Consider the following 19950-nt stretch of genomic DNA (forward strand, 5'->3'; position numbering starts at 1 on the left):
CCTACACACACACCAATTTAAAAAAAAATATTTGTTAATATGTATTTTATAGATATTTAAATGTTTTAGATTTTATATTTAAAAAAATACGTTTATAAAAAAATGGGTTTATTAGTTATATAGTTGCTATTGCTATTAAGAATTATCACCTCATGTTTTTTAATAACAAAGAATTAGAAGAAACCTAAATGCCCCCAGTAATAGTAATTTAAATTATGAAATATTATGTAACATTAAATTCAGTTTTTCAATATTATGTAACATTAAATTCAGTTTTTCAAAGAATATTTAGTGTTATTATATAATCAAGGGGAAGCTTTTTTATATATATAAACAGTGTAAAAGTTAGAAAATCACGAGTCCTGTATCATAAGACACTTAATGAATTATATTTAATAGCACTCCTTTGGTTTTTTGTGTTTGACTCATTTTCTTGAACTCTAACTCATTGCAAATGTAATCAAGCCTCTTTGGAATAAATGGAGTCGAGTATTCCTGGATATTTTATAGAGAAAAGTATTATATAACTTTTCACTTCATTTAACACGAACACCATACACTTATACTAGGCTTTTTATAGCCATGCCACATAAAAAGCATTATGTAATATTTTGTATCTTTAGTTTAATAAAGTTAAACCAAAATGCATAAACTAAAATCCTGGCCTAGTTCTATCCAGAGATAATCACTGATGATGGTTTAGATAGATGCACAGTTCATATGTATTTCTATGCATATGCAAACATGTACATATGCAAACATGTACATTGGCTTTTCTTTCAATTAACTAAATCTTTTTTCTTCCAACACTTCTGTTAAACTTTTAATGAGTGATAGTCTTTCAGCATACTATTTTCTGTAATCTTCTGTTTATGCTCTTAATCATACTCCTGTATGTCATACTCCTGACACTTTTTGTTCCTCCACCATTTCAGTTTACTTTACCAAATTTCAGTAACATACATCTGAGTGTTTCCACTTCGTAATGATCAAGAGAAATGTTACACCTAGTTGCCCATAATATGTGTGTTTATGCTGTTATACGTATTTGTGTATTTGCAAAAATTAATCTGGGAAGACACATACCAAATGCTTTCACAATAGTTTTCTTTGGGAAGGGAGTTTAACTGTGGGCAAAGTGGGCTTTAATTTTTATTCCAAATACTTCAATACTATATTGTTTTAATTTTTAAAACACTTATAATTATAAAAATGTAATTTTAAAAGGATATATACTGTGTTCATGTAATAATACCTAATCAGCTTTGTGCTAAAATGTGGTTTGCCGTTTTCCATCTTTTCACAGGACATCATGGTGATGTTGGAGCTCCTATAGCGGATGTTATTCTCCCCGGCGCTGCTTACACAGAGAAGTCTGCTACTTATGTCAATACTGAGGGCCGAGCTCAGCAGACTAAAGTAGCAGTGACACCTCCTGGCTTGGCAAGAGAAGACTGGAAAATTATAAGAGCCCTTTCTGAAGTATTTGTCCTTAGTGATGCTGCTAATGGAATGTTTGACATGTTAGCTTGTCAGTGATTTTCAAAGTCAAGGAAGATGCACGTCTGAAATGCAGAGATGACTTGAATAATCTCTGTAGGAAAAACATGTTCAGCAAACGGGGATTTGGGGAATTCCCTGGCGGTCCAGTGGTTAGGACGCCACACTTTCACTGCCAAGGGCATGGGTTTGATCCCTGGTGGGGGAACTACGATCCCACAGGCCACATGGTATGGCTGAAAAAAATAAAAAACATGGGGATTTGAAATAGGTGTTTTTACTTTTGACTTGTCTTTTTAACTCTTTGATTATAAAAAGAAGCATCATGAGATTTAAAATATTAATATACAGTTGTCTATCAACTTTATATATGAGCAATAGCAGGTTAGCCAAAGCATTCAAATTTAGCAAAGCATTTCTTTATTTCATAATCAGTGTATTTTCTAAAAACAAATTACTGATGTATTGACAGCTGTTTATGAATTAGATGAATTATTTACAGTAGTATTCCCCACTTAACCACCTGCTTAATATACATACAAATGGACACCAATATATTTTTCATAGTAGTACTGCATTATTTTACCGTAGTTGCAATGATGTATTATTTGAAATATTTAAGTATTAATGCTTTATGTCAATTTTTGGAACCTGTTATGTTATAGATTGCAGGTATGACTCTTCCATATGATACTTTGGATCAAGTAAGGAACAGATTGGAAGAAGTCTCTCCTAATCTTGTTCGATATGATGATGTCGAAGGAGCTAATTATTTCCAGCAAGCAAATGAGCTTTCCAAGGTAAAAACACGCCTATATGCAGTTTGCATAATAATGTATCCTCTGGTGTAACAGTACTAATTTTCAATACCATTATTATTGATCTCTTACTCTTTTTTTGCAGCTAGTGAACCAACACCTTCTTGCTGATCCACTTGTTCCACCTCAGCTAACAATAAAAGACTTCTACATGACAGGTACGCAGTTGTCAGCATGACTGCCAAACATGAAAGGTAGAAAGGAGTAAAATCACCTAATTTAGCATTATGATTCCAACGTGTTAGTGGTAGTATTTGATGTTTTTAATCTCAGAAGATTTTTCAAATATCAGAACTAATGTAACTTTATATTTTCTCATTTTACTCTAATTTTTCTTTCTGAAATGTAAGTAGAGTTTGAAAATCCAAGAATTAACAGATTTTAAATATAAAATTGTACTACTGTATGAAGAATTACTGTGTAGCAATTTAGGGAGAATTTTCTAAGTGACAAACATCTGTGAAGGTTTTTCTGAGAATTACAGTAGAAGAATCAAAACACTAAAATGTGAAACATGCTAAATGGTGCTTCTGATGTAAATTGTTAAGAATGTGCTTAAGGAATGCAGACTAACAAACTTGTTTACTACAGATTTTACAACACTTGATATAACATCTAGGTTATGAGATAGTTGATAGACAATTTAAAATAATTTTCTGTCTAAAAGCAGATAGGAGTATATTTTTCAAGTTCTTGGTGCAGTTTGTATCTAAGATTATTATTATTTTTTTTTATTTTTATTTCTTTATTTTTGACTATTGAGTCTTTGTTGCCGCATGCAGGCTTCCTCTAGTTGTGGCGAGCGGGGGCTACTGTTCTTTGAGGTGTGCGGGCTTCTCATTGCGGTGGCTTCTCTTGTTGCAAAGCATGGACTCTAGGCGCACAGGCTTCAGCAGTTGCGTCACGCCGGCTCAGTATTTGCAGCTCATGGGCTCCGGACACACAGGCTCAGTAGTTGTGGCACACGGGCTTAGTTGTTCCACGGCATGTGGGATCTTCCCGGACCAGGGCTCAAACCCGTGTCCCCTGCATTGGCAGGCGGACTCTCAACCACTGCGCCACCAGGGAAGCCCTAAGATTATTTTTAATAGGTTTTTTCCAGTTGTATTATAAAAGTTATGTTCATTGCAGAATACATACCTAAGCCCACAAGAGCAAGTAAAAATCACTATGATCCCACTACCCAGAAATAACTGTGTTTAACATTTTGGCCAGTCATCCAGGGATATACACATATATTAATTTATTTAAACTAAAAATGAGATTACCTATTTACTCTGGGGGAGAGGGTTTGGACAGCTTTATTGAAATATTCACATACATAAAATTCACCCATAAAGTGAATTCATGGATTTTAGTACACTGTTCTGTAACCTTTTTTCAATAATGGTATATTGCACATTCTTTTCCTATCTTTAATACTTTTCTATAATATTTTTAATGGTTGCACACTGGCCCTTTGTATGGCTGTATATAATTATTTAATCATTCCTGGGAGTACTTATTAAAAGCATTTAGCTATTAAGGGGCTTATCTTCTGAACTTATTGATTTTACAATGTTTATGTATAGTTACACAGACTCTTCCAGTCTTTTTTGTTGTTGTTCCTGAATATGTGCAACAGGAAAGTTTTACTGTGTGCTTCTTTTGAAGTTGTATTATCAAAACGCACATTTTCTTGATATCTTTCAGATTCAATTAGCAGAGCCTCACAGACAATGGCTAAATGTGTCAAAGCTGTCACAGAGGGTGCCCATGCAGTAGAGGAACCATCCATATGCTGAAACATCTACTAGCATCCAGTTAGTTAGACAGTTACGTTGGCATGATCTCTTAGAGGTGTATCTCTCTAAAAAATAATCTAAATGATGTAATATTTAAGGTTCTACCATGCTTTGTTTGAAAACGATATTGCAATTATCAAAGAACTTTGAGGTTTCCAAACATTTATGTATTGCATGTAAACGTTAAATAGTTTAATAAACATGTATAGATGCCCTTTCATGTAAAAGCACTGATAATCTTTGTGACATAAAAAAGAAAATCCTTAAAATATGAATTTTTGTTTATCTTCATTGATCACTTATGTTTGTAAAATGGATGAAATAATAGCTCCATTAGGACCTATTTTTTTCTAGTGCTAAAGAAAAGATTTAAGTATTCTGTGAAGCTGGGTAAATAGAAAATATATATAATATCATACATCAGATGTATATCTTGGACAGCACTAATAATAATCATAATAATGAAGGCTAATGATTATTCAGGATTTTCTACTAAGCACTCTGGTTTTACATACATTATATTGTTTTGTCCTTTTACATCCCTGTGAGACAGTATTATCTCATTTTACAGGTGAAGAAACTAAAGCCCGTGGGTATTGGGTAGCTTGCCCAAGGCCACAGCAAAAGAGTCATAGAATCAAGCCTGGTTCTCTGACTTCAAAGCCCATTGTTCTTAACTGCTGCACATAATTTCCTCCCATTAGTACAGATTCCATAGGTTGTTACGTCTAAGAATCAGTATTGAGAAGCTTAATGGATAACACATTTTTCTGTTTTCTCTTGTATCTGTTTATATAATGTCATGGTGATTTATGGGATATTTTTCTTTGTATAATAGATTGCACACACATACACCCTTGGAATGAGGGAGGTTTCAAGAGATATAATTTAGGTCCTCATTGATGTTCCGTATTTATTATATTAACACCATCTGTAGTATTAAGTCAACTAAATTATTCCAGTAATAAAAGACAAAACTAACAGCTCTCATAATTTTCAGTTGTCAAAAAAAGTTAAAAATTTACAATTAATCTAGGAGATAATCTAATGCTATATTAATTTGTTTTCAAAATCTATGTTCAGAATCCTTTGTTTTGTAATCCTTATTCCTTTTTGCTTTCATCAAAGACTTAGCCCAACTATAGGTTACGATTTTACTGATATAACAGAGGATAAAAATTTTAGACTATAGTATATCACCAGTACTTTATCTTCAAAAATTGTACAAAATTTGTCACCTGTAACAGTTTTTTCAGAATTATTTTATTCACTTCAGTCATGAAGTTGTATACTTTGCTTAAAGTACTTTGCTTAAAATTCTCAGTTGCCTGAACTTGTATAAATTGTATAAATTCTTGCTGAAAGTCTTTGAATTTAATACAAACTTTTTATCTCTCTCTACCTTCTTTATCCCTTAGCACTGTTGCTGACCTCAAGGGGGCAAACACTTTCAGTTTTGTGTTTTGCACAGTACTCTTCAATGAATGAGTATAGACTTCATAGGATTCTTGGTGAGGGAATATTGCATTCAAATGGAGAAAAGGTGATATATAACTAAGATGGTCCAGGATCCTAGGACAGCCATCTAGGCAGCATGTGTTGAACTTGGAATTCTGTAAAGAATACCTTGTTTGGGCTAAGTAGTACTGAATAAAATTTGTTGGTTTTTACATAAAGTAAACATTAAAGTCTGTCCCATGGGCGCCCGTTAGTCACTTAATGCTAAATATTAAGGTTATTGTGACCATAAACACTGAAGATGGTTGCAAGACTTTCTGAAGAAGAGACCCAGATAGAAGAAAAATACGTATAGATGAGAAGAATAACAGCTGATGTAGTTTTGATTCTAAGCAAGAGGGAGTCAACAATGAGAAACAAAGGATCAAGGCCAAGTCCTTTTAGGTGAAGATGGCAATCTGGAAAGACCCTGGAATAATAAATAATACCATTTAGAAAAGATATTCTAATACGTGCCATTAAAGCTTTAAGTATATTGTGTCTAATTTTCACAAAACCCTGCTAACAATCGGCATTAAGACCCAAGAAGTATCAAATAACTTGCCCATTGTTACCCAGTTAAAGACTAAAGGCAAGAATGTTTAATTAGAGGTATATTTTACTGTCCCATTTTGCCTCAAAAAACCTTCTGGACCACTATAAGAATTGAATAGATATACAGGAAAATTTTTAAAGCCTAAACTTCATACAGAATGCCCCCCAAATTTATTGTGAATTGTATTATAATGAATACATCAATAAAAAGTATTATACCTTATTAACAATACTCAGTATACAATAATTTATTATTGTTTGGTGCTGAGTTGTTTAAACACTGTTTCTTGCCAGGTCAGACAGATCTTGTTCAACTTTGGAAATATTACTTGGAAAAATTTAACTATTTCTTCATCTGTAAAATGAGGATAAATGTTCTAATAATTGTACCTACCTTCAGCCTTATAGGGTTGTTATGAGGAGCAAGTCAGAAAGCCTCTAAAACTTGCTTGGCCTATTTCCTGACACAGTGAATGCTCAATGTGCTTAGGGACTGAGAACCATCATTATAGGAAAATCTGTGTTCAGAACTTTGCGGGATGTTTCAGGAGGTTGCAACTAACCATCCATGGGAGCCCTTGAAGTCCCCCTTCTGAGTGAATTGAGTAAAAAGCTCAATTTCATTGATTGTGGGGGAAAGTCATGCCTAATATAACCTCTAGCTTCTGTTTTCCTAAAGAAATGTATTTCTTTCCTAAGACTCGAGGATTAAATGACTTGTCCAAGGTCAACCCAAGTAACAGAATACTGCTACTACAAACTGTCCACCAGGATTGTGAAGATTAGTTTATTATGCAGAGCTCTGCATATTTTGATGGAATTTTTACTAGTCACAGTAAGATTTACTGAGTCTGTTGGATTCTAACCCTTAAAAGAGACTACTGAAAGCAAAAACAAAAAGCAGTGCAATCAGAAGAGGGAAAACTATATGCTGGTGATAGAAAGGGAACTGAAGGAGGGTAAGAGCTATTGATGTGCATAAAAGGGGACAGGTGAATTCTTTTGCCAACATGAACCTTTGGCTAATATAAACTGTCAGCTTTATTGTTGCCGAAACAAATTACCCCACCACGATTCAAGCTCCCACGGGGAGAGGAACTAAAGCAGCTTAGCAACAAAAGCAGTGGTAAGAGGTGGGGTTTTTTTTAATGTTAGCAATGTCATTCATGACCACTGTTAAAATGTCACTAGCAAAGTGATTACAGACCCCTGTTACCAAAGGCCCAGTGTGGCTGGGGAATAGTTCAAGCAGAAATAAATGACACGCATGAGTATGACAATTTTTTAGACATTTTGTAAGGTTAATCCTACCTTAGCATATCTAGACCTTAGGTTTGTGATTGACCCAACTTTTGGAAACAAGTACATGTGAAAAGAATGAACCTTGATAAAGACATTTTGGAACCAAAAAAGTATGTGTGTATACATATATGGCCACCTTTTATAAAAAGATAAAACTAATCCCCAAATAATTTTCTAATAACCAGTATTTTTAAATGTCTTAACAGTTGCACAGTATGTTGCTTATTTCATTTAGCCCAAGAGGCAAGAATGTTAATGAGATATTTGATTAGACCTCAGATATTGTAAGAGAACAAAGATCTGAGAGCCAAATACCCTTTTGCTTAAAGTGTTTTATGGTTCTTATTACTGAAAAATTTTAAAGATTAAAGACTTACCTATGACTGATATTCAAACTATGATTGATATTCAAAATCATTGACAATTTTTTTAAAATAACTTACACTGAAAAGCATATGTTGATATTGAAAAATAGGGTAAAATGTACAGTCTAGAACTAGTAATTAGTTTACAGTATTTAATTTGAATTGGTATATAAAGAGATCATAAGATGAATAACAATTTACTTCTTATTTCTTTTTGGCCATGCTGCACGGCGTGCAGGATCTCAGTTCCCCGACCAGGGATGGAACCCATGCCCCCTACAGTGGAAGCGTGGAGTCTTAACCACTGGACCACCAGGGAAGTCCCTAATATCCTTCTTAGACGCATATAACTTCAGATCTGAAAAGGACTGTAGAAAAAAAATCTAGTATCACACGTACATTTGGTAATTATGGAAATGGAGGCCAAGGAGAATAAGGAGTAAATGAGGGACAGATCCTGTGATTTGAACCAGCCCTTCCGACTCCCGGTTCAGTGACATCTCAAAGTCTGAAACTCAGTTCCAACATTTATTAAAGGTTTGCAGAGTATCTGCTGTGTGTGAATACAATATTAAGTATTAGGACTACAAAGAGAAATACATATATGAAAAGTATCTCAGCAGATGCAAAAAAAACTTAATTGTGTTTACCTCTAGGTAGGTCAACTAGTCTGAGGAATAGCATAAAGAAAAGGATTGTATGCCTCTATCATTTGGGGCTTCCCTGGTGGCGCAGTGGTTGAGAGTGCGCCTGCCGATGCTAGGGGACATGGGTTCGTGCCCCGGTCCAGGAAGATCTCACATGCCGCGGAGTGGCTGGGCCCGTGAGCCATGGCCACTGAGCCTGTGCGTCCAGAGCCTGTGCTCCGCAATGGGAGAGGACACAGCAGTGAGAGGCTGCGTACCGCAACCGCAAAAAAAACCCCACAGCATTTGAAGGCTTTTACAATAAGAATATATTGCTTCTATAATTTTTAAAAACATTGTTTAAATGAAAAATGCAAAATTGTATGCATACTACATGTGGTTGGCAGCCTCTAACATGGCCCCAATGATCCCTGCCTCCTGGGATTCACACCCTTTTGTCATCTTTGCTCCTTGCGTGTGGGCTAGACTTCCTGATTCACTTCTAATGAATAGGGATGCCTCTGCTGAGATGAAGTTTTAAACAGTCTGTGGTTTCTGTTTTGGGCTCTCTGATTCTCTCCCTCTCAGATCACTGCCTGCCATGTTGTGAGGATACTTAGGCAGCCTATGGAGAGGCCTCATGTGGTAAGGAGGAGGCCTTCCAGTAACCGTATCAGTGAGCTGAATCCTGGCTGCCAATTGAGTGGAGGTGACTGTAGCCCCAGCCAACAGCCTAATTGCAACCCCATACATTTCTGGATTCCTAACACACAGAAATTGTGAGCTAATAAATAGTTGTTGTTTTTAACCACGAAATTTTGGGTTATTTTGTTATGCAGTAATAGATAATACACTATGATTACAACCAGGCAAAGGCATATACCAGGGTACCCGTATCCAGTGACTGACTTCACGTGGGAGTATAAAGGCCTGGCCATCTAGTGCCAATGGAGAACACTTCTCAAAGGCTGTTTAGCTCTCAAGTGTTCTGTGGGGCTGGCTGAGGCTGTCATTGGACCTGCATTGCAGCTCAACTTTTCCCTCCACCCACTCCTGCCTTCTTCCTCTCCCTTACAGGTGTTGACCCCCATGGAACTCCTTAATAAATATTTTGCACATTGAATTCTGCTCAGAGTGTGCTACCTGGGGAATCCAAACCGTGACAGCCGTCTGGAGTATCTATGGATCCTAGGTAGCTGCTCTGATTATCACTGTCTCAGCCAACAAGAAGAGTGAGGGAGAAGTAGTAGAGGGACAAGCACTGATGTTCTATTGACATGACTTGGAAATTGCATCACTTCCATTCACATACCATAGGCAAGACTTACAGCCACACTCACCTGCATGAGAGGATGCTGGGAAATGCAGCCTCCAGCTGGACAGCCATCTACTCAACTGAGACAAATTCTAAGAGGTGTTCTAGTTGATCTTTTGCTATGTAACAAACCACCCCAAAACTTAGTGGTGTAAAACAACAACCATTTTATTATGCTCATGAGATTCCATGGATCCAAACTATAGAAAGGGCACAGGGAGATGGAGTGACAGCTGGATGACTAGAGTATTTGGGGATGACTCAAATAGCTGGGGACTGGAGCAGCTGTGGCTGGAGGACCTTCAGTCCCCAGATGGCATTTTCACTTACATGTTTGGCTCCTGGGTGGGAATGGTGGAAGGACAGGGTCAGATGGGATTGTCTTACAGAGCATCTACCTGTGGCCCGTTCAGCATAACAGTCTCAGGACAGTTGTACTCACAGGGTGGTTCAGGGCTCCAAGAGCAAGAGTGTTCCTAGAGACCAAGGAGGAAGCTGCAAGGCTTTTTATGACAACCTCAGAAGTTATATAGCATCACTTCACTGTACTTTATTGGTCAAGCCAGTCTCAGAGCCCACCCAGATTCAAGGGGGGGAAGCATACATCCCACCTCTTGATGGGAGGAGGGTCAAATAATTAAAACCACCACAAAGGGAGGATAGGTATTGGGGGACAATTAGTTCCTGCCATCAGCCCTGTGATACATACTGCAGTAATGAAGAGGGAGATACACAGGAAAAAATGACTATAATCAACTATAAAGTGAAGTTTCTGTAATATACTAATTAATCTATAGCTATTTTCTCATTACTTACCACAACTCGACTGCTTTTGTATTTAGTATAAAGTTGGTAAGTCCCCTCTCATATATAGGATAGAGTTCAGGCCCTTCTCTTTGGCTCTAATTCTTTTAAGCTTTTAAATATAACTCAAGAACCTTGGCACCTATAACTGAAATGCTTTTGGGGGGATTAGGCTATTTAGAGGAGGAAATGAGCCTTTGTTAGGTTGTCTACAGATTGTCCACCCTGGGTTAATACAGATTGGGTAAGTACTAGGCCAAATGGAGTAATGTTCCTCAAGTAATATATTTAGTATCACAGTTTGAGTACAGTAGTGGAACCCAAAGTGTACTCTTTCAGTATCTTCTATTCCATTTCCACTTCACAGGATTTACTATATTCTTCAGCAGGGTAAGCAACCCCCCTGCCAGACAATGTACTGTATGTTATTAATATAAATTATTTTCTGAATTAAAAAAAGATGGCAAGTCATGGGCAGACTAGGACAGGAACTGAGTCTGTTGAGGTCTTTAAACACTTCCAAGACTTGGGGATTTTCCTTATGTGCCTAGGGTTAGGGTGACCTTGTCCCATTGTTCTAGAACAGAAGCATATACTTTGCTGCTGGAAAGCCCTGGGATAATGTTGGAAATCTAAAAGGAGCAGTAAAGCATGACTAAATTTCATTAATCTCAATTTCCCCTGCCAAGAAAAATAAAGGCCAAAATTTTTTTTGCCTGTTTCTGCTTTTTTTCTTTGAAGACTGAAAGTAACCTGGTCTTGATCTGAGATGTGTTGTTATGTGGATAAAGTTAAATCATAATAGAGCCTTCAGATAGCTCCTCAAACCCCAAACTACAGTTCCCATAAAGCATAAAGTGGAAATTTATGGCTTGCTTAGTAGCCGGAACTAAACAGCTGCACCCCGTCATGGGATGGAGCTTGTTTTGTATCTGCAAACCCAGAGGGAATGAGGAGTGAGGGGCAGCAACATTCCCTTGGGAATTTGGGGTTGGTCCTCAGTAACTTGTGTACGTCTTTACTCTGTGACCGGTGCCCTCCCCTTGTTTACCCTTCACTTTCTAGTCAAATGCATGTGTCCATCTCTCTTAAAACCTTTTGTTCTATAAGAGGTGGGATTTGCTCCTCACTTCTTTCACTCTTTATATCTCTAGTGGTTTGTCTCTAATGTTCTCACCTAATAATTTTCCTCTCACCTAATACTTTTCCTCTCATGTCGTTCCCAGTCATATATGAGGCTCATTTTCTACAGGTTCACATTTGTCATTGTCATCTCATGTAATCTGTACCTTTCCTTCACTGTGACTCAGCATACAAAATATATTCCCCTTTGGTTAAACCAGAACGATTCTCAGATTCTCATCCAAAACTGGAATATTAGGATAAATATTTTGTAAGGGAGTGGTTTCAGGAAAGTGTGGTACCCTGTATAAATCTATTGATTGCCAGAAAAGAGATACCTAATCTTTTTAAATAACTTGTTTGATTCTTTGAGAGTCCACATCTTATTCCACTAAGATCTTTTCGATTGGAATTGGTTCTTCCATTTCATGTTTTGTGAGTTAATTCATTAAGTCCCTGTGCAAGAAAAGCAGTTTTCAGAAGGAAAACAGAAACCACCCTAAAAGGGGGCAGAGACATTTCTGCTAGGCAAACTACCAAAGAGATTATTAGGAGCTTCTATGCTACTAATACACCAACCTGCTATTATCTTTAATAGCTTTACAACTAAGGCTACTAGGCAAGGACTGTGCCTGCTCAGTTTTTAAATTTGAACATTGTGATGTTAACTCAAATTATAATGCCTAATCCTCAAGCTTGAGTGGAGCAAGTCAACTGCTCACCCCTGGGAATAAGTTAATTTTTCCCAGGCACCAAGGTACTGATTAGGGCGCTGGGCAAGGAATTTTCCTAAATCGGCCCTGCAGCCCAGGAAGTCATTCCTTTTCCCTGGCAAGCACCTCCCAGAGAGCAGTGTTGACTCACTTCTGACTTAGCATGCTTACCACACAATAAACGGTTGAGAAATTATTGTCTCTGTTAGAGTTCTTGTTGCAGTAGAACATATGTATGCATTTAATGGCCAAAAAGACCACCAGATCTCAGTTTCCTATGGGGCCCATAATTCTCTCCCTGGTCCCTTTTCTCCCCTGAACCCACCCACCAAACTAATACATCAAAAGTGTTAGCTGGTCATTTGCAGCAACATGGATGGACCTAGAGATTATCATACTAAGTGAAGTAAGTGAGACAGAGAAAGACAAATATCATATGATATCACTGATATGTGGAATCTAAAAAATAGTACAAATGAACTTATTTACAAAACAGAAACAGACTCACAGGCAAAGAAAACAAACTTATAGTTACCAAAGGGGAGTGGGGAGGGAATGGATAAATTGGGAGTAACAGATGCACACTACCATATATACAACAGATAAACCGCAAACACTTACTGTATAGCACAGGGAACTATATTCAATATCTTGTAATAAACTATAATGGAAAAGAATAAAAAAAGAATATAGATATATACATAATATATATGTATAACAAAATCACTTTATTGTACACCTGAAACTAACACAATATTGTAAATCAACTATACTTCAAAAAAAAAAAAAGCTCAAGAAGAGTGATAACTAGGGATAATATCCATCCCCAGTTCCTGTATGTTAATTGAGCAACTATTATGGGTTGAGGACTGTACAGGTGCTGGAGATAGACCCGATCATCTGTGGCAAAGACAGACAAGTCACTGATGATTGCATCTATGTGCAAGTGCTGTGACAGAACAAGAACAAGGTGCTCTGGGAACAGCAGAGAAGGCATCTTCATGACAGCCCTGACAAGGGAGGGTGTCAAGAGCTATCAGGGAAGGCTTCCAAGAGGAAGTGCTTACTGTGAGGAGTCTTGTGGGTTGAATAGGAGTAAGCCAAGTGGACAGAAGGAGCACAGCAAGCAAGGACACAGAGATCTGAGAAAGCATGCCCTTTTGAGAAAACAGCGGCTCTGACAAAATGGTGCCATAAAGGTTTGTAGATGCCAGACAATGTGGTTTGCTTCATGAAGGAACTTATGCTTTATTTGGAGGCACTGATGGATGTGCCTCCTCACCTAGAGAGGACATTTAAGTGAAGAGCATCGAGTTGAGATAAGTATCTCGAAGTCATGAACTAATACAGGTTTGTAGTTTCACAGATCCTGGTCAAGCCCCATGTGTGACTTAACCGACCCACTTCACCTCTATGATTTTGTGGTCAACCAGCAAGAACATCCACCCCTTAGGGTTACTCTGAGGACTAAATGGAATTATTTACTCATGTCATATTGGCAGCAAAGTGTGTGTCACCTAACAAACATTTTAATAAACATAAGTTTTCTTTGCTTTAAAAAAAAGAAAAGTTGGCTGGTCTTTTCTCTCCTCACCCTCCATGTTGCCCCAAAGCCTCTCGCCTTCCTTCCCCCGCAAACCCTCAAAATTTACTCTTTTCCACCAGAGCCCCCCAAAATTTACTCTCTGTTCTTCAACATATATGCACCAAATTTAGCCCCTCTCTAGCTACGTATTTTGGGGTTCTTCTGGTTAAGTAGTGCATAAAGCTGTCTTTTTAAAAAAGCTGCCTAGTATTCCATCGTGTGCCTCTACAAAAATGTATCCCAATTCCCTATCAATAATGATAACTAAAATGTATTGAGCATATACTTGGATTAGGCACTGTTCTAAATACTGGCACAACCCAGTGGAGTAAATTTTGTTACTAGCTTCACTTTACAGATGGGTAAAATAATAGCACAGTGAGATAATTTGTCCACGATCACATAGTAAATTATTGAGATGGGATTTGAATCCAGGTGATTCTTAACCACTATGCTATACTGCTTCCCTATTGATGGGATATTTAGGGCTTTCCTAGATGATTTTTTCTATTACAGATAATGTAATAGAAAAAATATCCTTATACGTAATAAATATCCTTATACGTAAACATTTGCATACTTTTCTAAATACATCCGTTAGGACACATTCCTTGAAATGACATCATGGGTTCAAAGAGCAGCACATTTTTATTTGAAGAGAAAAAGTTTCTCCTCTAAATGTATCATTTGTTTGGAGGAGGGAGCATTTTACTAGAGCAGTAAGCCATCCTCTTTATACATTTAAAATTTTGCTTGCAAAAGTACTAGAAAGTCATCTTAGTATTTTACCATCTAGGTGGTTCTTTTCTCATATCATTTCTGTTATCTAACTAAGAGTAGAGACAGGGAAACTAAAGCAAATAGGCCCTGGGTCATAGCAGTTCAGTTATTGATTTAAATGACTGGGTCTTTGATATATATTTTTTCATCTGTAAAATGGGGATACTAGGTACCACCTACTTTATCTACCACCTATGGATTTAGAGGCACAAATATGAATGTATACATTTGTCATATGTATCACTGAAAACACATAATGGAGGGTTACCCATCCAGGGACCAGGGAAAGAACTATGGGCCCAATAGGAAATTGAGATCTGGTATCTTTCTGGTCACTAAAAGCATACATGTGCTTTATTGCACCAGAAACTATCAGAGACAATAATTTCTCAACCCCTTATAGTATGTGACCATCTGTATAAGTCCTAGTACAGTTTCCTTAAGTAGGCTCACTGTAAATATTTTATGAATAAATTAATAAAGTTTTCAAGGCCATGCATAAATTTTCCAAAGCTAAAACTAAGGTCCTCTCTTAAAAAAACAAAACTTTGTCTTACTCCTAAATAATAAATATCTGTATCTTCTTTAGGAGAACCCTGTTCATAATATAGTTTAAGGGTGTTGAAATTTGATCTCAGGCAAACTAATAAATCAAAAGATCCAGGGCAAAAAGTCTGAAATTAGCTAGTTTGTCAAATGTTGAGTAACTGCCTCTCTATAAATTTGGAAAATACAGAAATGTAGAAAAATAATCCATTTATTGACTAGTAGCCCTTTCTTCATGCTGTGTAATTTTTATTGGTCTTTTAGGACACTATCTTCTATTTCTTTAAAGTTATTGATAGACAATAACTAATAATAATAATAATAATAATAATAATAACCAGGGTTCGAGCCCTGGTCTGGGAAGATCCCACATGCCGCGGGGCAACTAGGCCCGTGAGCCACAACTACTGAGCCTGTGCGTCTGGAGCCTGTGCTCCGCAACAAGAGAGGCCGTGACAGTGAGAAGCCCGCGCACCGCGACAAAGAGTGGCCCCCACTTGCCGCAACTAGAGAAAGCCCTCACACAGAAACAAAGACCCAACACAGCCAAAAATAAATAAATTAATTAATTTTAAAAAAATAACTAGGTTGGGAAATATCTACAAACTTCAACATGAAAATATTTTTGATTCAGGTGTTCTGGAATAGAAAAATTTACACGTTTCTATGAATGAAATATGTAAGTACTCAAATGTAAAAAGTAAACATGAAAAGCATTCTTTCTGACTAGATGTGGACAGAATATATTGTTAAGAATCTATCACAAGGGCTTCCCTGGTAGCACAGTGGTTAAGAGTCCGCCTGCCAATGCAGGGGACACAGGTTTGAGAGCCCTGGTCTGCGAAGATCCCACATGCCCCAAAGCAACTAAGCCCGTGTGCCAAAAAAAAAAAAAAAAAAAAAAAAAAAAATCTATCATGAGGTAGCAAAAATTTAAGTTTCCGTCCAGGATTTTTCCAAGAACTGGAGAAATAATACTGTTTTAATCTGTTTGGGCTGCTATGACAAAATACAACAGACTGGGTAGCTTATAAACAACAGAAATTTATTTCTCACAGTTCTGGAGGCTGGGGTCAAGTTCTGGTGAAAACCCTCTTCCAGGGTCTGCGCAACAGATGGTAGCAGACTACCATCTCTCACTGTGTCCTCAATATGGAAGGGACTAATCCCATTCATGAAAGTTCCATCCTCATGACTTAAGCACCTCCAAAAGGCGCCACCTCCTAATATCATCACCTTAGGCATTTAGGATTTCAACATATGAATTTTAAAGAGACACAAACATTCAAATCATAGCAAATACCTAAATTGATAGCAGTCCAACTTAAATATGGGAAAGTAACGGCCAATGGCAAAAGATACTAGTGTATAGTTCTACCTTATTCTGAATAACTGTGCTGGGAGCTACATTCTCCCTGAGTAATGCCATCAAATTAAAGAGATGATTTCAACAGCGGTAATGATGAACTTGAGTCTGAAATGTCCTGGGCTCTAGTTATTGTATGTGCATTCAATAGGACTTAGATTTACTAAGTCTGTGCAGCATTTAGGCTGTTTCTAAAGTTTCTGTTTGTAGGTATCACAGTCTATTGAGATTATAGTTTTTCAGCTATATGCCAAAGTTGGGGAAAATGATCCAGTTACGAGCAGGATTTGGAACAATCATTATATCCAAAATTTTTTTTTTAACTGGGTGGCAACACTATGTGCTACTGTACACACTGATCTGTGTGTTAGAGGAGAAAGCTCTGGAATTGGTTCCCTAGATTTAAGTCCTGGTTCTACTGCTTAGCAGCCATGTCATCTCTATTACTGTTACCTATTGATATGGGGGTGATGATGATAGTAACACCTGCCTCATAGAGTTGACTAAATAACATATAATGTGTAAAGCACTGGGCAGGAATAAGTGCTTAATAAGTTGTTGATATTTCATCCTTTAAAAAGAAAGAATGAAAAAGTATACCTAGAAGCCTATGATTTAGTATGCAACCAATCTGTAGTTTAGTACTAGAATAGAAAGCATTAAATGGCTTTCCATTTTTTTGTTGGTTTTTAAAAAATTAATTAATTTGTTTGTTTGTTTTTATTTTTGGCTGTGTTGGGTCTTTGTTGCTGCGCGGGCTTTCTCTAGTTGCGGCGAGCGGGGACTACTCTTTGTTGCGGTGCACGGGCTTCTCACTGCAGTGGCTTCTCTTGTTGTGGAGCACGGGCTCTACACGCGCGGGCTTCAGTAGTGGTGGCGCATGGGCTCAGTAGTTGTGGCACATGGGTTTAGTTGCTCCGCGGTATGTGGGATCTTCCCGGGCCAGGGCTCGAACTCGTGTCCCTTGCGTTGGCAGACGGATTCTTAACCACTGTGCCACCAGGGAAGTCCCTAAATGGCTTTTCACACATAATACTTTACATCAAAAATTGTATTTCTAGTTTGTTGAAAGTAGTAAGAATGGGAAAACCTTGGTTTTAGAAACGAACTCCCAGACAGAAAATAAGTATATAAGAATTAGATATTTGAATTATTCCCTGAGGTTAAGCTTCTAAAAGCAATATCCCCATATTCTGAACCATGATTTATTACATCTTACTGGTCATCACTAATATCTATCTAGTGTCTTGCACAGTCAGAAATGAATAAAAAGTAAATGCACATTTATAGGCAGGAGTATGAAGAGAACATTTTTTTTTTTTTTTTTGCGGAACGCGGGCTTCTCACTGCTGTGACCCCTCCCGTTGCAGAGCACAGGCTCCGGACGCGCAGGCTCAGCGGCCACGACTCACGGGCCCAGCTGCTCCGTGGTATGTGGGATCTTCCCGGACGGGGGCACGAACCCGTGTCCCCTGCATCGGCAGATGGACTCTCAACCACTGCGCCACCAGGGAAGCCCAGAACATTTAATTTTTTTCATTTATCTCTGGCAATGTAATTTCTAACCAATAATGTACACACAGGTTATAGAAGCCGAGATCTTTGGACAGCAGAGTAATGTATCATGGTTTGGATAGCAGAGTAATGTATCATGGTAAACTATAATAATTGCTTTTACAACTGGGTGTGATCCTGTAAAATCTGTGCTGTTGGTGACAGTGAAGGAGGAGGAGAGACAGATGATGAACAGGAGTTCTTCACTGCTTCTGGAGTACAAATCAAAACCAATGTCCTAGAATGGAGGATTAATGACATTACTTTTACAAAGAATTTAGACAAATGTGCAAATATATTGCAATTTTTAAAAAAGGGACCTACTGGGCTAAGAAGAAAAAGTAAAAAGGGACCTGTTATTAAAGGGATATTTTCCTTTTGCCTGATTTATGTGGACTGATAGTCCCATTTGTCCAAATATATTTATGTGGTTGGTAGAATAATGGCCCCCAAATATGTCCATGTTCTAATCCCCTAAGCTGTGAATGTTACCTTACATGCAGAAGGGATTTTGTAGATGTGACTGAATTAAGGGTCGTGAGATAGGGAGATTATTCTGGATTATCTGGGTGGGCACAATGTAAGCAGAAAGATCCTAATAAGAGCAAGGCAGGACAAGAGTCAGAGGAGGTTGAGAGACACTATGTTGCTGGCTTTAAGGAAGGGGAATTCCCTGGTGGTCCAGTGGTTAGGGCTCCACACTCTTGCTGCCTAGGGCCTGGGTTCAGTCCCTGATAGGGGAGCTAAGATCCCAGAAGCCACGAGGTGCAGCCAAAAAATAAATAAATAAAGACGTAAGAAGGAATCAGGAGTCAACGAAAGCAGGTAGAAGCTTCTAGAAGCTGGAAAAGGCAAGGAAACAGATTCTCCCCTAGAGCCTCCAGAAGGAACGTAGCCCTGCTGACACCTTGACATCAGCCCAGTAAAACCATTTCAGATTTCTGACCTGCAGGACTGTAGGATAATAAACCTACGTTGTTTTAAGCCACTAAATTTGTGGTACTTTGTTAGGACAGCAAGTCGAAACGAATACATTCATTAATCTGCACCTAACCTGTGGAGACACCAATCTGTAGCCAGTACAAACTGAAATGTACTTCTAGTTCTCTTGGATTAAAACTGGAGTTATCCGTGGAAAAGTGATTTATTCTGGGGCTGGAGCAGGAAAAAATACAAGGTGAATCTAGAGTGTCTTATGGTGTTAGAAAGTAAAGAAGTGCTGAAAAAGGATGAGAGCTTCTGGAAAGGGCACAGGAGCTAACCTGCAAGAGCTCCCAATGGCCAAAGCTGGAACAATTAGAACAACAAAATAATGATAGTGTTGGATTCGAATTCCCCAAATAAAATATATAGCCACGCATCCACAGTGAAATAAATAAATAACTAAATGGAGGAGCATGGACAGTTCCACTGTGTCCACTCCCTCCCTTTCCTCCCCACCTTCGACATGCCTTTCATAACCATCCAGGCTGTGAATACGATGGATTTTAATCCGTGACTAGGTCATATTATGTGACACAGTTGACTTTAAAAAAGGGAGTATGGGTTTGGGCCTGACCTAATCATATGAGCCTTTTAAATCTGGGTCTAGAAGTCAGAGATTCAAAGCATGAGAGGGACTGTAGGGGAGGGAAATTCTCCTGCTGCCCTTGTAAATGGAGAAGCCACGAGTGAGAATTTGAGAATGGCTTCTAGGAACTGAGATTGATTCCTGCTTC

At 37.9% G+C, this 19950-nt stretch overlaps 1 protein-coding gene across 4 annotated transcripts in view; it reads left to right on the forward strand.

The window, feature by feature from the left end:
- Positions 1-5111, forward strand: part of NDUFS1 (NADH:ubiquinone oxidoreductase core subunit S1) — a 31199-nt gene extending 26088 nt beyond the window's left edge. For 3 of the 4 annotated variants that reach the window (XM_007469996.1, XM_007469997.1, XM_007469998.1), the window contains 4 exons: positions 1307-1482; positions 2166-2300; positions 2404-2476; positions 4011-5111. In XM_007469996.1, the coding sequence (XP_007470058.1) occupies positions 1307-1482; positions 2166-2300; positions 2404-2476; positions 4011-4102 (476 nt within the window). In that variant the 3' untranslated portion in view covers positions 4103-5111. The remainder of the gene's footprint in view (positions 1-1306; positions 1483-2165; positions 2301-2403; positions 2477-4010) is intronic. The other variant, XM_007469995.1, reaches the window with a different exon arrangement.
- The last annotated feature ends 14839 nt before the right edge of the window (positions 5112-19950 follow it).

The sequence above is a fragment of the Lipotes vexillifer genome, unplaced genomic scaffold (genome assembly GCF_000442215.2).
Source record: "Lipotes vexillifer unplaced genomic scaffold, Lipotes_vexillifer_v1.1 scaffold341, whole genome shotgun sequence".
Classification (NCBI taxonomy): Eukaryota; Metazoa; Chordata; class Mammalia; order Artiodactyla; family Lipotidae; genus Lipotes; species Lipotes vexillifer.